The sequence below is a fragment of the Leuresthes tenuis genome, unplaced genomic scaffold (genome assembly GCF_036924035.1).
Source record: "Leuresthes tenuis unplaced genomic scaffold, fLeuTen1.0.hap1 SCAF_14, whole genome shotgun sequence".
Classification (NCBI taxonomy): domain Eukaryota; kingdom Metazoa; phylum Chordata; class Actinopteri; order Atheriniformes; family Atherinopsidae; genus Leuresthes; species Leuresthes tenuis.
The window spans coordinates 7,494,101-7,513,944 of NW_027325368.1; the positions used below are offsets into that span (position 1 = coordinate 7,494,101).

At 39.6% G+C, this 19,844-nt stretch overlaps 1 protein-coding gene across 2 annotated transcripts in view; it reads right to left on the minus strand.

Annotated features, from left to right (window-relative positions):
• Positions 1-19,844, minus strand: part of pigk (phosphatidylinositol glycan anchor biosynthesis, class K) — a 35,901-nt gene that overhangs the window by 12,206 nt on the left and 3,851 nt on the right. For both annotated transcript variants that reach the window (XM_072363918.1, XM_072363917.1), the window contains exons 6-10: positions 19,028-19,124; positions 16,796-16,913; positions 14,177-14,287; positions 12,806-12,978; positions 2,134-2,209 (exon numbers count right to left, since the gene is read on the minus strand). In XM_072363918.1, the coding sequence (XP_072220019.1) occupies positions 2,134-2,209; positions 12,806-12,978; positions 14,177-14,287; positions 16,796-16,913; positions 19,028-19,124 (575 nt within the window). The remainder of the gene's footprint in view (positions 1-2,133; positions 2,210-12,805; positions 12,979-14,176; positions 14,288-16,795; positions 16,914-19,027; positions 19,125-19,844) is intronic.

The window sequence follows — 19,844 nt, forward strand, 5'->3', positions numbered from 1 at the left end:
CTGAAAAGGAAATGCGTATAAGACAGTTATACACTCTACACCACAATATAACAATCAGCACCACAGAAAATTGGCACTCTGAGGTATAGAAGGTAAATGACAAATGGAGGAATATGTTAGAACTGTTTTTAGCTTGTGTGGCTCATCAAATTCTATTAAAAAGAGTACATTGGCCATATTAATACAACTGTATTAACTGAAATATTTATTTATGTTGGCTTTTATTCTACGTTAACATAACAGAATGAGTTAACTTATTGAATAAATTTGGCTATGAAATAAAGCCGAGTTGGTAGTTGCATTGATATAGTTCAATAAAGAAAAAAATCTTTTAAATATTTCAGATGACATTCTATAATGCAGCATTTTTTATGTTTATTCCTCCCAATTCCCATCTTTTCTACTCAAATGAAAGGGAGTAGTTGTGTCACTGCCGGACTGACGTGGACAGGTTGGGTGAAGAGCTGATCTAATCTAAAGCAAACCCTGATAACAGATTGTGCTTTGTTCCGACCTTTTATTTCAGCATGTTCTGCTGGTGCGTTGACCTTATGTTTGTACACATACGATGGACACTTCAGCGTGGTGTTGAAGGGAGAGACTGCTCTTTGTTGGAGTGTTGGGTGAGTTGTAGCATCTCTGAAAACATTTAGCTCTCCTGCTACCAACATCACAACTGATGACAATTTCAAAACAAAGTCCCTATTAAGTGTCTGTCTGACACACACACACACACACACTACACACACACACACACACTACACACACACACACACACAAGACCTCAAGAAACACCTGTATGCTAAGAACATATCAGAACAAATTCAAACAAACACCACATTTGAAAGTTAAAGTATTAGTTAAACTTGTTAAAGGGCTGATATCAGTTTTTCTGTGTACTGCTCGAAGGAGCTCACGTGCCACAGTTTGAGAGCCATGGATCTAATGGAACACAAAGGAAGTGGACACAAAAATTGTTCAAATCTTTGTTGATTTCACTTTGGGAATAATACATGCGAAGCCTTTGTAGATGCTTTAACTTCTGATTTACTGAATGCTGAATTTCTGATTATCAAACATTCTTGTGTAGACATGCAGGGCATTAAACCCAGAGGAAAACATAAGGTCTATCATTTTTACAAAGTACAGATGGGCAGGTGAAATCCATCACAATTAAACCCCCAACCCCCAGCCTGAAGAAAAGAAAACTACAGTGCACAAGCTGATATTATTGCGATAGCTCTGCACTTTAAACCTGAGCTGCTGAGAGACAGCTGAGCTTCAAATGTAAGAGAATATCTGCTGTTGACTTATCTTTGGCAAAAATTGCTGCTGCTGCTGCTTTTTGTCTTTTTAATGGCCTCATTAATGGCCTGCTGGCCTGGAAACATCTTATAATAGTGATACAGGACCAAAAAACAGCTATTTTGGATGCAGAGCACATGCTCTAAAGGTGGATCGAGGAGGAAGAGGTGTTCATTTGTGAAGGTCGACCTGACTGAAAGCCTCAATCCATTTGGGAATGAGGTGAATGCACAATTCATCGCCACAGACATGCCTATCCATTCTGTCAGATTTCACGGTGGCCCCTACACACCGAAACCAGGAGGCAGTTACATTTCACACTTAGATCTGTCACCATGGAAACGGCACAAAGACATCTGTTGGTGGATATTGCCCCGAACTTTCTGCTCTGTGTCAAAATCAAGGACAAGCGAGGAGGTCTGAAACCGTCATAACCCCAAAAAACTATAAATGGCTAAATAAATACGTTTGTGATCATAAATGCTAATAAAATTAAAAAACAAAATCATTTGTACAAAAATAATACATTTTTCAGCTTTCATTTTAATGTTAATGTTATTTTGCCACTCACCGCCCCCTAATGTGCATATTGAAGGAGAAATGCTTACGAGAATGAATTGTGCAAACATTTCTTTTTTTAATCCATTTTAGCATGAGCATATAAGCTTATTTATTTAGCCATTTATATATTTTTGTATTAATTTCTAACTATGACAGTTCCAGTCGTGCATGGACGAGCTTGGGCACACTGCAGATAACACAGCCTGCGCATAAAAAACATGAGGGTGGGTTTGAGTGACCCAACCAGTGTTTGCATGGGTCTCTTACCTGATGGATGATCTCAGACACGGGCAGCTGGTCAACATAAGAGTACACCTCACTCTGCACCTCTTCGTTCACGTGACTATAAGACACAAACGGCTCTCTGTCAGCGTGTACGATTAGCAGTGCAATCTGCTGCAAATACACACCTTTTTCCCTCCAGATAAAACAATGTTTTTGATAATGATTTCATCACCAGAATTACTCCATTGCACCATTCACCACACTCAGCAAGAAAAGACAAAAATAAAAACAGATTATTTTGTGATGCATAAAATGCATCCTTTCTGTAACCCACTCACCACTTTTTTTATTGAGCTCCAATACCCCCCCCCCTCACAGAGCACAAGCTTTTATAAAAACCTGACAAACATCGATGCAATGTTTCAAACTAGCCAACTTCAACACTCAAAGAGTTTATTTCATATCTGTAGTTAGGTGTTTCTACACAAATACACAGCATCTCCTGGTGTTTCTGTAAGCCTGTCCTCTCTGTGCACAACCTACAGATGATCAGAACCACAATACAGTACGATCATGTTAGGGAGGAAGACACTGTTCCATACTTTTCCTTGCAGATTAGTAGCCTGGCCAAATAGCTGAAAAAGGATCAGTTCGGTGCTAAAAAGTACATTGTGTCCAAGTTGTACCAAAGTGGTTCTTTCAAGTTAACTCTGATGAGTTACTTACTGAGGATGAGCAGATAATGAAACTCTGGGCCAATTGCTGAAGGGCGATACGGATTATTTTTCTCACTTTCTCTTTAATGCCACAAAATCTAAGAAATATGCAGAACAAAAAACAATACTGAAGTATTTTAGCTACCATCTTTATTTGGGCGCAAATTCTATGAATTTAAAACATTTATTTGTAACCTTTCATATAAGAAGTTACTTTTCGAATACTTACAAATGGCTTTTTCAGCTTGTTAAAGCACTCGATTTCTCTCTGCTTACACGGCCAAACAAAATGAAATGTACAGAAATCTGTCAGTATCATGACATAGTCAGCGCAACACAACCAGGACACAGCAGGTAATGTCGGCCGCTGCTGTCACTCGATGTCACCCAATTTATAAATAGGCCGATTAGAGTTAACAAACCGAATATTGGCCGATGCTGATGTGCATCACTATTAGATACTAGATAGATTAGATACCATTGTCCACGTCATTTTGGGGCCTGAATTATTCAGAGATAAAAAAATTAAAAAAACAGAATGGAATTTGTCCAATTTTGAGTAAGAAATGTATAACTGCAAAACAGCTAGTTTGTAATCTTGAGGAGAAATTCTCTGCATCCAATAAAAATGCTAATTTTGAACATGTGATGAAAGATAAACAGAAGTGGAATCGATCAATGCATCTCCTCTACTCTGTCAAAAGCCACTTAACTTTATTTTTAGAAAGGGGGGAGTCGCAAGAATCCAAAATCTGCAGGGCGAGTGATTAGTGACAATTATTGGTACTTATAATTAAAAGTTAAATATAATTTCTACTTTTTATTTATCATGGATATTCACGTTTCACACTGCGACCAGAAAGTGTAATTATAGTAAAGTACAGAGTTTTATTGATAGGAACATTTTCAGAAATGCCACTGAATTTCCCTCTGCATTAATAAAGTATCTATCTATCATTCTAACATCCATTGAGCCTCCACATTTATATTTCAAAGTGTCAATAACAGCATTTCCTCATCAGAATTATATTCTATCTGCCAGAATAATTAAATTCTATTAAATGTGACTATGACAGAGAATGACAGACATACATTATGTCAGTCTGAGATGATGAGTTTCTTACTTATTTATATGTTAAAACACAGCATCAGAGTTCCAATTACTCTACATCAAATACAATTTAAAATGTCCACAATCACATTTTCAGAATGAAGAGAGGGAATTATGGATGTCTACACTATATGTGCAAAATCTCGAGTTTTTCATTTCTGATATCTGAAATAAAACTTATCAGCAAACAAAGTGGAAATTTCTTCATTCCAAGATGCATCACAGTTTAGGCGATGCAGATGATCACTGTGGGAGGAAGGTTTTCTAAATTTACTGTAATAGGATAGGCAATAAGGCAGATAGCGCAGAGTTTCAATAGCAGACAACTGCACACATCTGGAGATCTTCTAAACTGAACAGACAGCAATAAGATGATACACACAGTATGTATAACATCTGATTTTGTTTAGGTAATGTAACTGTAGCCAACAGAGGCGTTTTAATCCTAACCGAACGTCTCTAACCTACAGGCACACAATGATCTCAACTAATCAGCCAGAAACCAAAGAGGCACCGTCTGTGTCAACTTTAAGAGCTAAAGATTTATGGTCCTATTAGGCCAAGAACCTTTAAGACCTTGGACCGGCGGTATTTACTCTCATTACTCTCAAGTTTTTTTTCCCCAATAAATGTTATACCTGCACTCCACAGCCAAGCAAACACCCAGGTGAAGAACTCAGGAAGTAAAGCTAGTCGAGGAGCCATTACACGTGGTTCATCGACTTCCATGGTGATGGATTATACTTTTACATTATGTACACTACTGAGGTGGGTCACCCAGACACTAGCACTTATAAGCAGCAGCTTTTTATATCAAAATATAGTTATTTGATTTTTGATCACACTGATATGAGCAGTAATGAAGAAAAAAATGTGTACTTTTGAGGATACAGGACATTGAGATGCACCTCGTTTTTAAACAGGTGACCCATGAAGGTCAATACAGATTCACACTCCAAATGACTAGTGAAAAGTGGACTGTACACATACAAAATTTGAGTTTATTACAGCAAGAATTATGCTATAACTATATATAACTACAACAGATAATTCATTCTAAATCCCAAAAATTAAAAGGTGCAAATCTGGAATTAAAAGACCAACACACGTGACTGGATAAGTCATACCATTTGTCCCAGGAAAACTGATGTTTTGGCAATTTGAGCTGTTCATTTCGATCAGGAAGAACTGATTTATGGATATCAGCTATGTTTAAACTGTTTGCTTCTGTGTTACTTTTTTTCTTCTTTTCTTTCCAATGTCAAAACCAACATTTCATGAATGGCGAGAAAGCTTGTTTTATCCTTTCAGTTAGTGTACAATGACAAACGACCTCATGCAGGAGAAAAAAATCTCTTTAAATAAAGAAAAGGCCTCTTCTAAACTCTTCATTCCTTTCAGTAAGTTAACCTTGAAACGGTGTAATTGTGGGTTAGAAGTAATGACATATTCATTAACAAAAGCATTTAATTAACACAGCTGTCCTACAATGAATGCCGGCTGGAGCTCAGGGTCTTGTTCCACAACAGTGAAAAAGGTCCTTTTGTTGTAGATGATGGACAAATACGGTAAACATGAAAAACGACACAAAACTTTCAGATAAGGAACTAGTTATTCAGTTACTGGGCTTTCCAGCTTCAGATACTCAAAGATCTGATATATCAGACAAAAACTGTGGCACATTTCCTTAAAAGACGGAATAAGAGACAGTCCCACACACAGCTGCAGTAAATACCACAATAACATATCCATGTGTGAAACTATTCCCAAACACACACCACTTTTGGTAGCGTTTGCTTAACATTACCCACAGAAATTATGAATAAATAATATGCGTGACCTGTTTTTTTCTTTTGTAAAGTCTTCCCCTCCCAGTGGGAATGAGAAATGAGCTTTGGGATGAGTGATTGATAAGTCAGAAAGGATTTCAGAGAAGGACAAAGACTGTTTATTTCCTTTGGTTTCGTGGGATTTGCCAAACCATAGCAAAACTATGGTGTTCCACCAGTCTGATGAATAAATCAACTGGCCTCCATTCACTTGTTACCACCAAATCAAAGAACTCCTTTTTGCCTTTAAACCACAGCTTGGGCTGACACCAATTTAAATATCTAAACTTTCAACTTCATTTTCACCTCCACAACCCACTGACCCGCTGAGCAGAATACTCTCCAGTCCAGCTCTCACCTGACAACTAAAGCGAAATCACCTGATGCTGCCTCTATAATAACTATAGAACAGTATGCCTCGAAGTAATAAACCTCTCCCTTCTTACTTACATTAGCTTATTCATTCATTCACGCTGTCGATTGTTTTGTTACCCAAAGACCAAAAGCTTTGTTTACCTGGTGTTTGATTAATCAGGCTTTTTTTTTTTTTCACTCCTCAATGATAAATCAAACCTAAAGTGCTGCTTTAACTAAATAACTTGTTTGCTACAACAATTTGGTTGCAACTAAGGACAAATTCAGGATTTTAGGACTGAACAATGCGTAGGTCCAAGCTGACAGATCAGGCTTTGATAACTTCATCATATACACTATATTGCCAAAAGTATTCGCTCATCTGCCTTTATGCGCATATGAACTTAAGTGTCATCCCATTCTTAATCCATAGGGTTTAGTATGACGTCAGCCCACCCTTTGCAGCTATAACAGGTTCAACTCTTCTGGGAAAGCTTTCCACAAGGTTTAGGAGTGTTTTTGACCGTACTTCCAGAAGCGTGTGGCCTGGCTCACAGTCTCCGCTCTAATTCATCCCAAAGGTGTTCTACCGGGTTGAGATCAAGACTCTGTGCAGGCCAGTCAGGTTCTTCCACACCAAACTGGCTGGTCCATGTCTTTATGGACCTTTCTTTGTGCACTGGTGCGCAGTCATGTGGGAACAGGAAGGGGCCATCCCCAAACTGTTTCCACAAAGTTGGGAGAATGAAATTGTTCAAAACTCTCTTGGTATGCTGAAGCAGTCAGAGTTCCTTTCACTGGAACTACGGGGCCAAGCCCAGCTCCTGAGAAACAACTCCACACCATAGCCCCCCCTCCACCAAACTTTACACTTGGCACAGTGCAGTCAGACAAGTACCGTTCCCCTGGCAACTGCCAAACCCAGACTCGTCCATCAGATTGCCAGATGGAGAAGCGTGATTCATCACTCCAGAGAACGCGTCTCCACTGCTCTAGAGAGTGGCGGCATGCTTTACACCGCTGCATCTTTGCATTGCACTTGTATGGCTTGGATGCAGCTGCTCGGCCATGGAAACCCATTCCATGAAGCTGTCTACGCACTGTTCTTGAATTAATCTGAAGGCCACATGAAGTTTGGAGGTCTGTAGCGATTGACTCTGCAGAAAGTTGGCACCTCTGCGCCTCAGCATCCGCTGACCCATCTCTGTCATTTTACGTGGGCTACCGCTTTGTGGCTGAGTTGCTGTCATTCCCAATCGCTTCCTCTTTGTTATAATCTCACTGACAGCTGACTGTGGAATATTTAGTAATGAGGAAATTTCACAACTGGACTTGTTGCACAGGTGACATCCCATCAGGGTACCAAGCTGGAATTCACTGAGCCCCTGAGAGCAACCAGTTATTTCACAAATGTTTATAGAAGCAGTCTGCAGGCCGAGGTGCTTGAATTTACACACCTGTGGCCGGGGAAGTGATTGGAACACTGCGAAATCTGTGAGAGGACTTGTCTAAACCGAATAATCGATGCAGGAGGGGGGGTTGCATTGTGTTTTATCAGGTTTTAATGTAGCTTTACAATGTTCCGTGTCCTGAGGAACTGAAAATATTCATGGGGAACTGAACCGTGACAATTTTGTTAACACCAAAAAAACAAATAAATAAATATGACTGAATAGACTGAATAGATAAATAAAAGGGAAATAGAGACAACAATTAACCTGATAAGCTTTGCGTTTTACATGAAATATAACTATACTGCAACTATAAGAACTAAAGTTATGCTTAAAAAAGAGTTTGAAACAAAGTTAAACAACAGAAGTTAAGCTAACAGAGCAGAAATCCTGAATAATAAGACTTGGTTAAAAAGGCTTAAAAGCGTGCCATAACAAAGAAATGAGAAACAAGAGCCATCAAAAGAAAGACGAACACGTTGATGCAGCTAAAATAAATGTCCACTAAGTAATGGGAAGTAGAGCGAAAACAAATGACATCCCTGTATAAAGTTCAGAGAAATCCTCGTGTTGGTGGAAAGCACAAAAGTGCAATTAAAGGTAAGAGGAGGATGGCAGAAGAACTGCAGCTGAAGTCACAAATTGCCTTTCCCTCTCCCAATATGTATAAATTGCCCTTATGCGAAGCAGTAATTTCAGGCTCTGCTGTCATTATACCCAACACTTACACCCCATTACAATAATTTACTTCCACCAACTTGCCAATATTGCTGTGGAAGGTTGTGAAATTTATCTTGCCATTGTTTTTTTTTTTTTAAAAGACTGTAACATCACATTCTGACACAGAGTCAGACATAGCAGTACCAGCTAAATGTCACAGTCGAGTGGAGGTTCAAGTGAGTGGCTGTCTTTCATAGAAAGTTCAAGCCAGCCAGCTTCTGACAAAGTGGGCATTATCCTCCTGTGAGCCACCCTGACTCTCCTCCAACCACTGATGAAGCAACCTGTTCGCCTTCTTTTTGTGTTTCTTTTTTCACTTCAGTCACAATTGCTCAGTGCTTCTCTTTCAAGGTTTTGCTCTCTTGGCCTTTTCCTTTATCCTTTTCTGTGATTACATTGCCTTGACATACTCCTCTCAACATGTCTGTGCTGTAGGACAGATGTTTCTCTGACAGACAAGAGAAAACAGGATAAGTTGGCAAATGGGGAGATGATCTCCTGCTGAGCTCTGTATGAACGCTTTTTGCCACTGGAAACATGTCAGTGAGAGCACTGATGCCTCATCACCGCTTTACCCCCTCCCCCTTCAACTTAGCAAAGGAGATGAGCTCTAATTCAATTCAAACCACTTTCCACTTTATTTTCCATGACGAGATTTTTGAAGAGGATTTTTCAATCCACTTAAGTGATTCTAATGGATGTGGATGCCCCTGATTCCCCACCTTCAGCTTTGATATCACTGCCGTCTCCAGCTGCCATCTTTAGGTCAGACAAATTTCCTTTTAACACCTGCAATTTTTTAACCCAAGCAATTTTTGCAGATCCGGTTCTGTGCTGCAGGTCACAAATTACATTAAGCTTGCTTTATAATTCAATGGGGAATGAATTTGGCCTTAATTCGACAGTTGTAATCATTCTGGGAACAACGTAACCTGCAGGAGGATGCGTTACGGTCAACAACCAACTAGGGCTTCGAGTGGATAACTACAGTCTCATAACGGCGTTAAGCCTATGTCCATTAAAATGTACTCTCCATCCACTTAATGGAAGAGTCAGTCCTGAGGAAAAAAGCGGAGGTTTAGAAATGTGACGACTTAGAAAATGAGGCAAAGCGAGGCACGTATACCAGCACACATGTAATTGTCTTCTAAAAGATGGGTTCCACTTGTCTGAGTGGCCCAACAAGTTGAGAAAAGTGGATTACAGCAGCACTACATTTAATAAGAGCTTCTTTCATACGACTTCTCTGTGGGGACACTCTCTACAATCCATTTTCAGGTCTTATGAAACACTCTTATTTAACTTTAGCAGCAGCATCTGGACAGAGGTCTCATAAAGAGTCTGATCTGTGGTCTCTTTGTGATTACTTTCTGAGATCATCCCAATGTGTTGGCAAAGGTTACGACACACCGTGGTCCTGTTTTTTTGGACAAAAGCCCATTTTTTCCAGATTTTTTCACTCCTTGAGGCAGTAGAACATTTTTCTGTTAAGAATGATATTTTTACTGCTGAAAGAAACTTTCTGTTTCTTTCCAAGTTAGCAAGGACGTTAAATTATGTGGTCACACTTTGCTCGTCTCTGAAAAGATCACTAAAGAAATCTACAACTTTTCAATAATGAAAATAATAATAGTGCCCTAAAGGTTGGCGGTTCGATTCCCACTCTCACTGCTCACAGATTGGTGAACTGACAGCTGGAGGGTTGGCAGTCCTTGTCACGGCCGAGGTGCCCTTGAGCAAGGCACCGTACCTCCATGCTCCCCGCGCGCTGTGATTGGCTGCCCACCGCTCCATCTGTCTCTATGAGTGTGTGACCCTGTGCATGTGTGCGTTCAACAGGTGCCAACCTGGATTAAATGCGAAGGAGAAATTTTGTGTATCTACATGACAATAAAGTCTTAATCTTAATGTTTGCAAAGTAGAAAATCTTCCTACATCCTTTTCAGCGTGCTGTGCCTTCAGGAACATCTTATGTGATGATTACTAAAGGAGAAGTCACACTTAATCTATTTAGGCCTGACATTCACAGCCTGACACATGCTAGCATTAAATCCTTTCAAAATGTCAGGGCTGAATAATTAGCTGAATTGTATCACTATATCAATGGGATATTTTAATTTGAGCCGTTTTTGAGGCAGAAAATTCTGAAGTACGCACCCAGAATTAGAGAATTGAACACTTCTTTAGACGTCCCTGACCTCCAAAGGTGGTCTGTGAAAGCTTTCTGCTGTTATAGTTTGGAGAAGCAAAATGTCGCAACAACTAACCTCCCATTTGTTTTCCACTGTAAGACTTCATTAGAAACCTTTTCCCACACTGCTGTCAGACGCTAACAACATTTTCAGCCTAACTGTTGCAGATAGAAGCATTTCAACTCTGCTGTGCTCTCACCGCTGTTTAACTTTTGCCTTTCGTGGTATTCCATATGGGTCTGATGGCAAAGAATTTCAAACATGAGGCGAAATAGGACCCAATCCTTTGACTTTTGCTTTTTTTCAGACTCACACAGACATAAAGATATCCAGATGTTTTTCATTTATATCTGTCAGATTTTGGTCAGGTTTTATGACTTCCACTTATGTATGATGGTTCAGCAGAGTGCAGTGTGATCTAATCCTCATGAGAACTTGCCTAAAATGGCATCTGCTTCAATCTGGATTTTTCTTTTTTTTTTGCCATAAAAGTAAAAAGTGTGCGAGTCCAACATTCAGATGATAAAGGGAATAAAGACCTGCTTCTGTCATAGATAATCTGATTTTATATAACACCAGCTCAGACACAAAAAAATATTTGTGGACTCTGCAAATGTCAACACATATAATTTGATTACCAGTAAAGAATGAAATATCCCTGAGGTTAAATAAAACATCAATATAAATCATGTCATATGACCATAGTCAAGAGAATATGCCTGTGCCCCACATCTTGCAGTTTGCTAAAGGCTCAGATGCAGCCCAGACACACCCATCAGTCCCTGTGTTAACAACCAAATCGGAACGAGGCTACAGAAGCACTTTAATGTGTCACGGTGTGACAAAAAGCACCGTTAGGCTTCCTTAAGTCTTTGAAATTTCGCCAAAATGGTTTTTATCAATCTTAGAAATAAAAAGACACTGCAGGTGCTTCGGTGCATTACTAAACTTTGCTCTATTAAACATCAAATGAATTGCTGGGTTCTTTCTTTAGAAATTAAGATGAAATGTCTCCCTCTCCCTCTCCATAGGACTGAATCAGTGCTGCACCCAGCTGGGGTGTTTCTGTGCTGAGGCAGACCTAATGTGTTGGCCCTAATCAATAATAAGGTAATAGGGGAAGTTGTGTGCAATGGCAAACTAGCCTAGGGCCAAAACAGCCAATGACTAAAATCTGTATTGCAACTGCCTCTAATTAGTAATTAGTAGCCAGCCACATAAGATACTTTAATGCCTCCCAGTGGTTCAATTAAACCTATCTTAATGAAATTAATTAAAATGTGTGGTTGTATGGGAGTGGGAGTATGGGGGTGGGGGGGTATTCTTGAATAAAGTTTTAATTTCCTTTACATCATTTATTAGAGCACAATAAACTAGCCCCCTCCTCCCAGCCTAATGACTCAGTTGATGAGGAACTGTCATATGCATTGATTTATTAGCAGCATTAATTGTGTGTTTCTTATGACTGTGTTTAGAACGAGATCAGCGTGTGTTCGTGGGAGAGCAAACATGTCACCAGTAACAGAGGATGAGTTAGACAGCTTTATGTAGCCATCTAGTGGCTGAGCCCCTTTATCACAGCAATATGAGACGACTATATTGGACCACAGGGGCTCAATATGCCCCCAGCTCACAGCCACTTCTGAGGAGTGGCAGAATTCAAGTCTGCAGGTAGAAAAGCAAAGTGTCAAATTATAATCTTTGTTCTGCTCTTTTCTAATGCTTCACTGATTATAAAAACTGCAAATACAGACAAAACGGCCTATATATAATTGCCCCAGACAATCAAGTCACTGGTCAGCCTTACAATCAGCTCTTAAATTAGCCACACAGAAGTCATCCACTGAGTGGTTTACTCTCACAGAAACAGGCCGTTAAACACATCATTAGTGGAGAAATCAATATGCTGATGAGAGACACTCGAAACTGAAATCAAAATCTCGTTAGTTGGGAGCTAAACATAAAACTAATTTGGCCCTTGGCATTTCAGTTAAAGCACACAGAGGCTGACATTAGTGAAGGTTGTTATCCAGGTTTTCCCTAAACCACCTCTAACACCACAAAGAGCTTTTCAGATGCTCTTATCATCACTTCTACTGTAATACGTTGTGTCTCTGTTCTTCACAGGTATAAAATAAAGTGCATCTGGGAGCTAAAACTATGATCAACAAGGAGCAATTTGAGGTGGATTTATTGCAAATGTCCCACAGTGAAGCTGGGTTACTTTTAAATTATTTTTCTGATTAAAATGCCTGGACAAAGAATTTGACTGCTGAGGTTTTCCTACTAAAGTTACCATTATATCATTAAAATAAAAGCTAAAGCTCTGACTTCAGCTTACCTCTCCCTCCATTGCTGGATGGGGTCGGTCAAGTTGATGGCTTCTGTGGTGAGCTCGACTTTTCGGACGCTACCAAAGAAGTCTGTGATGAGAACACTTTCTGGATCCCTCAGGAACAGGTCGGTACGGTGGCCCGGAGTGGACACGCATTGACTCTTGGGACAAACTTTGAACTGTGAAAGCAGAGACAACAATCTTCACAATAGGATTACACACCTCTATTCATAGGAGCAAAGTGTGAGGAGCCTCTCATTGCTGCACATCAGTTGCAAATCTTTCAGTCTTTCAGTTTTTAAGCTTGATGAATTAAATGCGCCCTCAGATTTGCCCCATTTTACAAATAGAAACATTAAACCCAAGGTGACCATCATCTCTGTCAACAGAACATGCCTTGAAAAGAAATGTGTGTGTGTTAAAGCAGTTTCGTCAGAGGGCGAGCCATTTTAGCCTGGATTTAAAAAGAAAATCCATAGTATTGATCCTTAATTCCACAAAAAAGGACCAGAACAAAGAGTGCATCTAATGAGACAGAAAAACTAGAACAAAAAACTTGCACTAGTCAAAGCACATTGACTGAATAATGACGTGAGGTGTTTTGAGTCAAATCTCAGTGCAGCAGATATAATGAGCGGTCCCTGGCCCAGCGGATCTCTCCAGGAGTGTAAAAGATGAAAGAGGAGGTGCCGCTGAGACCAAGCCATGACCTGAAGCGGCATCGCCCCCGCCGTGAGTCAAAGTCAAACAACCATGACACAGTATTAGACATTCTGTTTCAAGTGTGCACACGTCCAGCGAGGCGTGTGTGACTTTCATCTGACTCCTTCAGGACCAGAAGTTTTTGACAACTCCTAGAGGAGGTGGATAGATTGTGTCACTCCATTTTAGGTATAAAGCCCAGACACTTTCAACAGAAAAGCGTCGCCCTGTCACAGTTCACAAATTTGTATTGACTGCGTGTTGTATTCTACTGCTGCAACTAGCAATTATCTTGAATGACAACTGTTTTTTGTCTGTAAACTGTCAGAAAACAGTGAGACATGCCCATCACATGGAGCACAAGTCCATCACCACAAATTATACAGACAGAAAACTGACAGAGCATTTTTTTTCCTTTTTTTAAGTTTTTTCCTTACTTGATGGCTTAAATGACTTAAATTAATTTCTAGTTTTATTTGTCAGCTATTTGCCTGTTTGACTGATTGTTTCAGCATATTTCTTTTTTATTTCATTTTGTTTGGTATCATCTACTCAATACCGTTGGGTTTAAAACGATGTATTGATGGGGTCTCGAACTGTGGGAAGTTGTGATCATCCTGTTAAATTTTTGACAAACTTGAGTATGAAAAGCAGTGAGTGCACACTCATCCTCACCAGATCATTCATGTTGGTCTTGCTCGCAGGGTGGATATCCTCGAGGAACTCCAGCAGGTAGAAGGTGTAACGGTCCATCAAATGGACTCCTATGGCCAAATCTGGCTGGTGCTAGAACAAAAACAGAGGAAAGAAAGTGTCAAGATGAGATGATTCTGTGTTTAAAAGCATACATTTAACTTCTTTTTTTTTTTTTTGTCATGTCAAAAACAATTACGTGTCATCTCCCATAGATTTATAACCAAGAAAAAATATCACTTAATATGAGTGAAAAGTCATGGTGAATATTGTAATTTTGTATGTGGAATTGTGAATGGGAAGAGAAAGAACTGAATCACTGCTCCGTGGTGACTGGCTGGTTTTGTGACTGCAATCACCTTACCCACAATACACAGAGCTTTGCACATAGTGTATGCACTGAATTAAGTTCTTCCAGAATTATTAAGAGATGTTGTTGGGATGAAACAAACAGAGCTGACACCAATTGTGGTGCAATGACATCTACTTTGACAACTCTGCTGCTAACTATAACTTTCTGCCTCGCCCATAAAACCCCCGCACAGAGGAGCAGGGTAAAGTGTGTAATGACCAGTGACAACATGTAATGTGGAGAGGAAATAGATGTCAAATGAGCATCAGGTCACAGAGTTACTGTGTACTTTGTGCAGCGCAGTAAGTGCTCACAGAAAGCTCAAAATCTTTGAGGTTTTACAATTACTCACACACTGAAAAAAGTACAAACAGCATTCGACAAAGAGTATCACATTTCACGCTGGTATAACAAGATTGTGAACAAACGTCTGCCTTTTTACACGTACACCAGTTTTGGAGCAACATCATCTTTATTTCTGGGAATGTAGTAACTCTCTGTGCAATATCTGCTGTCTGTGAGCATCATTTTGGTCTCTGCCAACTCCTGAGGGAAATATCTGGCTTCAAGCTGCTTAATGCTTCAATATCTTCCCAATTCTTTCAGAATTTGGGGCATTTTTACAAGAAATGCTTACTTTGGCCAGAAAAGAAAAACACACTAAAGCCTATGTTGAGACATGTGTTATGTGTACTTGCACATGAAAACTTAAACATCTACAGCATTAAGACAGACTTCTGGCAGAGTTTACTCACCCAGCTCCCTAAGAAGTTTTATAATATATATATAAAAAAAGAGCTAACCCATAAAAATAACCCATAAACAGCTTACAAAGTAAAAGCTGTGCATTCAGCTGGAATTTTGGACTCGTCAGCTGATAAAAGATGCAACTAAATTCAGGAGGCAACTGTGTTTAACATGAAAGCAACAAACCTGGCAACAGCTGAACTGATATCTGCAGCTTCCTGAATTTAACAATTAGTTTAAACATAAACGTCTCACTAACTTTTGAATGTTTCAGTGTGGCCTTTTTTACAATAACAGCCTGGTAGTGGGAGTCTTCAAAGAGCCTTTGTCTGTGATCACACACTAAAGGCGGTTAAAGCTGCATGTCCCTGGTAAAAGGTCAGTATGGTGCACTATGAAAAATGGATGTTGCAGTGCAGACCTCGTTAGGCCTGATATCACTGGTGAGATAAAAAGGAAAGATGATTTTCGGCCAACAGCATCCCCAATTTGAATGACCCCAGGCTTTTTTCAAGCATTTACACTGAAGGTACAGGGCAGATGAGGCAAATGAAGTCGCTTCTCACACCAGAGTGCTGGGAGCTGCCTACGCAGACAGTTAAACCAGGAAGTCTGCTTCTGCTGTTTTAACTCTAAATCTCTTTGTGTTAAACGCTTCTGCAGTTTGCGGATGTTTTTTTCTGTGCTTCAGTACATAATCGCTGTGAAACAATCAATGGCTGTTTTACTGCACTGAATAACTTCTTTACTATGACAACCGCTGCTGCCTGTGTCGTCTGCCACCGCAGCACCGGCCAGAGGAGCGTACAGGTCAACAATAAAGTGCGCTTCAGCTCCATTCACCTAAAATCTACTAATGTGGCACAGTTTTATAGGAGTGTGGGCGTTTTCATTCATGCCTTCGAACATAACTGCAATGAAATAATCAAAGTTAGCACGTTGTTCCTCTGATTTTACTGGCGTCTTGCCATAATCTGAGCCATTTGTCGCCATTCATTCTGCTTTACTCAACCATTGAAGCTCCCAGTTTGCTCGGTCTCTGCAGCTGCTTGAAGAAGAAGGAGTTAAATGTTGCATCTTAAAACAGTAACAATTATTCCTGATGTACAACATAAAATCAACAGATCTTATGAACTATTGTGGATATTCAACCTGAGTTGACTGAGATGTAAAAGAAGAAATAAAACACTGGATATAATCAATCAATCAGAAATGTTTTTGTGTTGCATGCCCAAGGTTCAGGGTCATTGAACCTTCTTAGGATGGACATTTTTTATGCATTCTCTCCAGGAAATCTGTTTTCCTGTGGTTGGAACAGAAGGAGGTGTGATCTTGTGATCAAAACGCAACTTAAGATAACACAGATTTCACCAGCATATGACTTTAACTTTAACAGACATAAAGAAACACTTCAACTTTATTTTGTAGTGACTGCGACGTGTGGCAACCAAATGGATGACTTCATTTAAATATTGCATAAATCACGATGGAAAGTAACTCACCGACAGGGAGTCTTCCCCAACCTGACTGCTGGCCAAAGCCATTAGGTTTGGAGAATAAAATCTTTCATACATGGACGCACCCTGACAGGTGTCAATGATGAAGAGCAGCTCGTTGTACCTGAACAAACACACCCAGAGAAAAAAGGAAGATTACACACATTCTCAAATTAAACCAATGAGACAACACACAGCTGGCATTACACTTGCCCATTTGCTCCAATAAACCGTTATCACACCAACCTTCTAACTGTCTTTCATATTGCAGTTACCATAGCGACCAAGTAAAACCAATGGCTCCATTCAGTCCTGTTAACACTCCCACACACCATCTCATCCCCACCCTTCCTCCTACCCTCCTGTTCTTCCTCTACACAGAGAAATTTCCCGACAGCGTCTTTTCTTGTTTAGAGAAACAAAGACTTTTAAATCCCGCTGACTGAACCGAGGTGATCTGGGGACAATGAAGGGGGGTGGCTGTAATGTGGCAGTTCAAGTCTGCAATTATCACATCAGCCTCATAGCTGGCGTCACCAAGCTTTTATCTGGGAGCCTGTGGCCTGACTGTAACACAGACACTCTCCTGTTGATGATGATGGGTTTGGAGGACAATGGAGGCACTCGCAGCAGAAAGGTGCCAGCTCATTTAGTCGCTTGTGATTTACAGATTACAGTTGTACAGCAGCACATTAAAAACAAACACGGCTTCATTTACAGGCAGAGAAAGGCTTTTTTTTTTAAAAAAAAGAAACAATTCAAGCTGAAATTAGTATGCAGCAATCTCCTTGCTATTATAGAGTGAAACGGATCAAGCTGCTGTGAAAATAAGATCAACACTTTCAATAAGAAAATAGGAGCAAGTTAAAACTTTATTCTAAATATTCAAATAGAAAGACTATTTGAGGCCTTAAATTATATTGGATGGTTCATGTTCAGAACAGATAAAGATTAAACGGTCACCAAACGTAGACATTTTTAAATCCAGGTTAAAAACATTTATTTTCTCATGTGTCTATGCATGAAATCTGCACGGAATCTTTTAACTTATCTAGACTGTTGCTTGTTTTTTTACATATTTTAATGTTTTTTCTGCTCCCTGCTGCAATGCTTTTATTTTATGTAAAGCACTTTGAATTATTTTGTACGTGAAATGTGCTATACAAATAATTTTGACTTTGACTAAAGATGGACAGATAATCAATGAAAGCCAGAAGCCTAATTTCAAAGTTTAGTCATCTAGATCTTTATCGGAAATTCCCCACATTACAGGAGACGTTGTGAGCAGAGGAGATCAGTGGATCGATTTGTCAGTTGATTTCACCAACACGGCTTAAGATTTGCTGCTTTTCTTTCCAAATTATAGTGACAGTGTATTTTGGGATTTATTTCAGAAAAAGCATCTAAGAGGCATCAGACTGAGCTAAAGTGAACTGAGACGTACGTTCACCAGAATGTGTTCCAGAGCAGACTTGACAATAAAATAAATTCTGGTTGCTGCGCTAACATCAACATTTTGTGATCATTTCATTAAATCTCATTCAATCTCACCTGGATAACAAACAGAAAGTGGCCTCACAAATGAAAAATGCAGCCAAGTCCTGACCAACATGTATGAATTTCATCGAGGTCACCCTTTCTGGAATAATGGGGCTAAGGGTCTTTTCCTGAAACTGTCATGTTTCCACGGTTACCCCGACCGACAAATCAAATATCGGCTCCATCAGCTTAGAGTGTGTTGGCTGTCAGCTGGCTGCAGTCTAACGCTAGATGTCACCACATTCTACACACTGGAAAATGTTAACATCTTTTGGGAGCTTTTTTAAGGAATCAGAAGATTTTACTTCTTTATTTAGTTTCATTGACTTCTTCTCGTTAAAGGTTTTGATATAAATACTGTCAGTGATGACACTGAAATCACTGATTCTTTAATATCTCAACCACTAGAAATTACCAGAAAACACCAAAAGCAGTGAGAGAAATACGATCATTATTAAAATTCTGTGCCACCAAACTGTTGATGCTATGAGTCACTGAAGCACTGCATGACATAAATCATTATGAAACATCCTGCAGAAGATTGTCCTAACCAGTAATTACTAAGTGTAATGCTGCTGCACAGCAAATAAGCTCTTAGGGAAAGTAAAGGTCAAGTAAAGTGGACTCGCAGTCGGAAAATGACTATATTTTATGTCACTTAGCGTAAGCCCCTTGTGTTTGATCATCAGGTTTATTCACCTCCTTTTCTGCCACATTTGCTCAAAAGCATCAGCCAGTTCCACATTACTGATCTCCTCCGAGTCCTGAAACTTCAGAAAGCCATTCCCGCCATGGCCTGTTGATGAAGTAAATATTGTTAATAACACACCTGACTTTGATTTATAATGAAATACAATCTCTATATAGAATACAATAAAACAAGACTATAAGGGATGGCAGCAGTATGCAGAGAAACATCTGAAAGGACAGACATTGGGAAAAAGAGATATTTTTAAATAAAATCTGAACCTATTGATTGAAAATTATTCAGAGGTTGACTTGGATGGATGTCGACTTTATTCTATGTGTAATAAAGTGAAAAAGAAACACCCTCTTTCAGTTTATAACAGCATTTCAGTCAGGTTGAGGTCTGGACTTTGACTGGACCATTGCAACACCTTGATTCTTTTCTTTTTCACACATTCTGTTGTAGATTTGCTGCTGTGTTTGGGATCATTGTCCTGTTGATGACACAGTTTCAGCCCAGCTTTAGCTGTCAGACAGATGGCTTCACATCGGACTCTAGAATACTTTGGTATACAGAGGAGTTCACGGTGGACTCAATGACTGCAAGGTGCCCAGGTCTTTACGTCCTACCATAGATTCATGGGCAGTAAGAATTGCTTCCCTTAGATCCAGGCCGATGTTTTTCCTCCATCGTATTGTGTTAACACACCTTAATAGTTCAGACCAGAAAACTAACAAAACTAGCTGAACTTTTAATGAGGTGCTCATATTTGTTGTTGATCATTCAATGCAGTGCATTTGATTAGCAGCACCTGGTTGCTGCTAACTC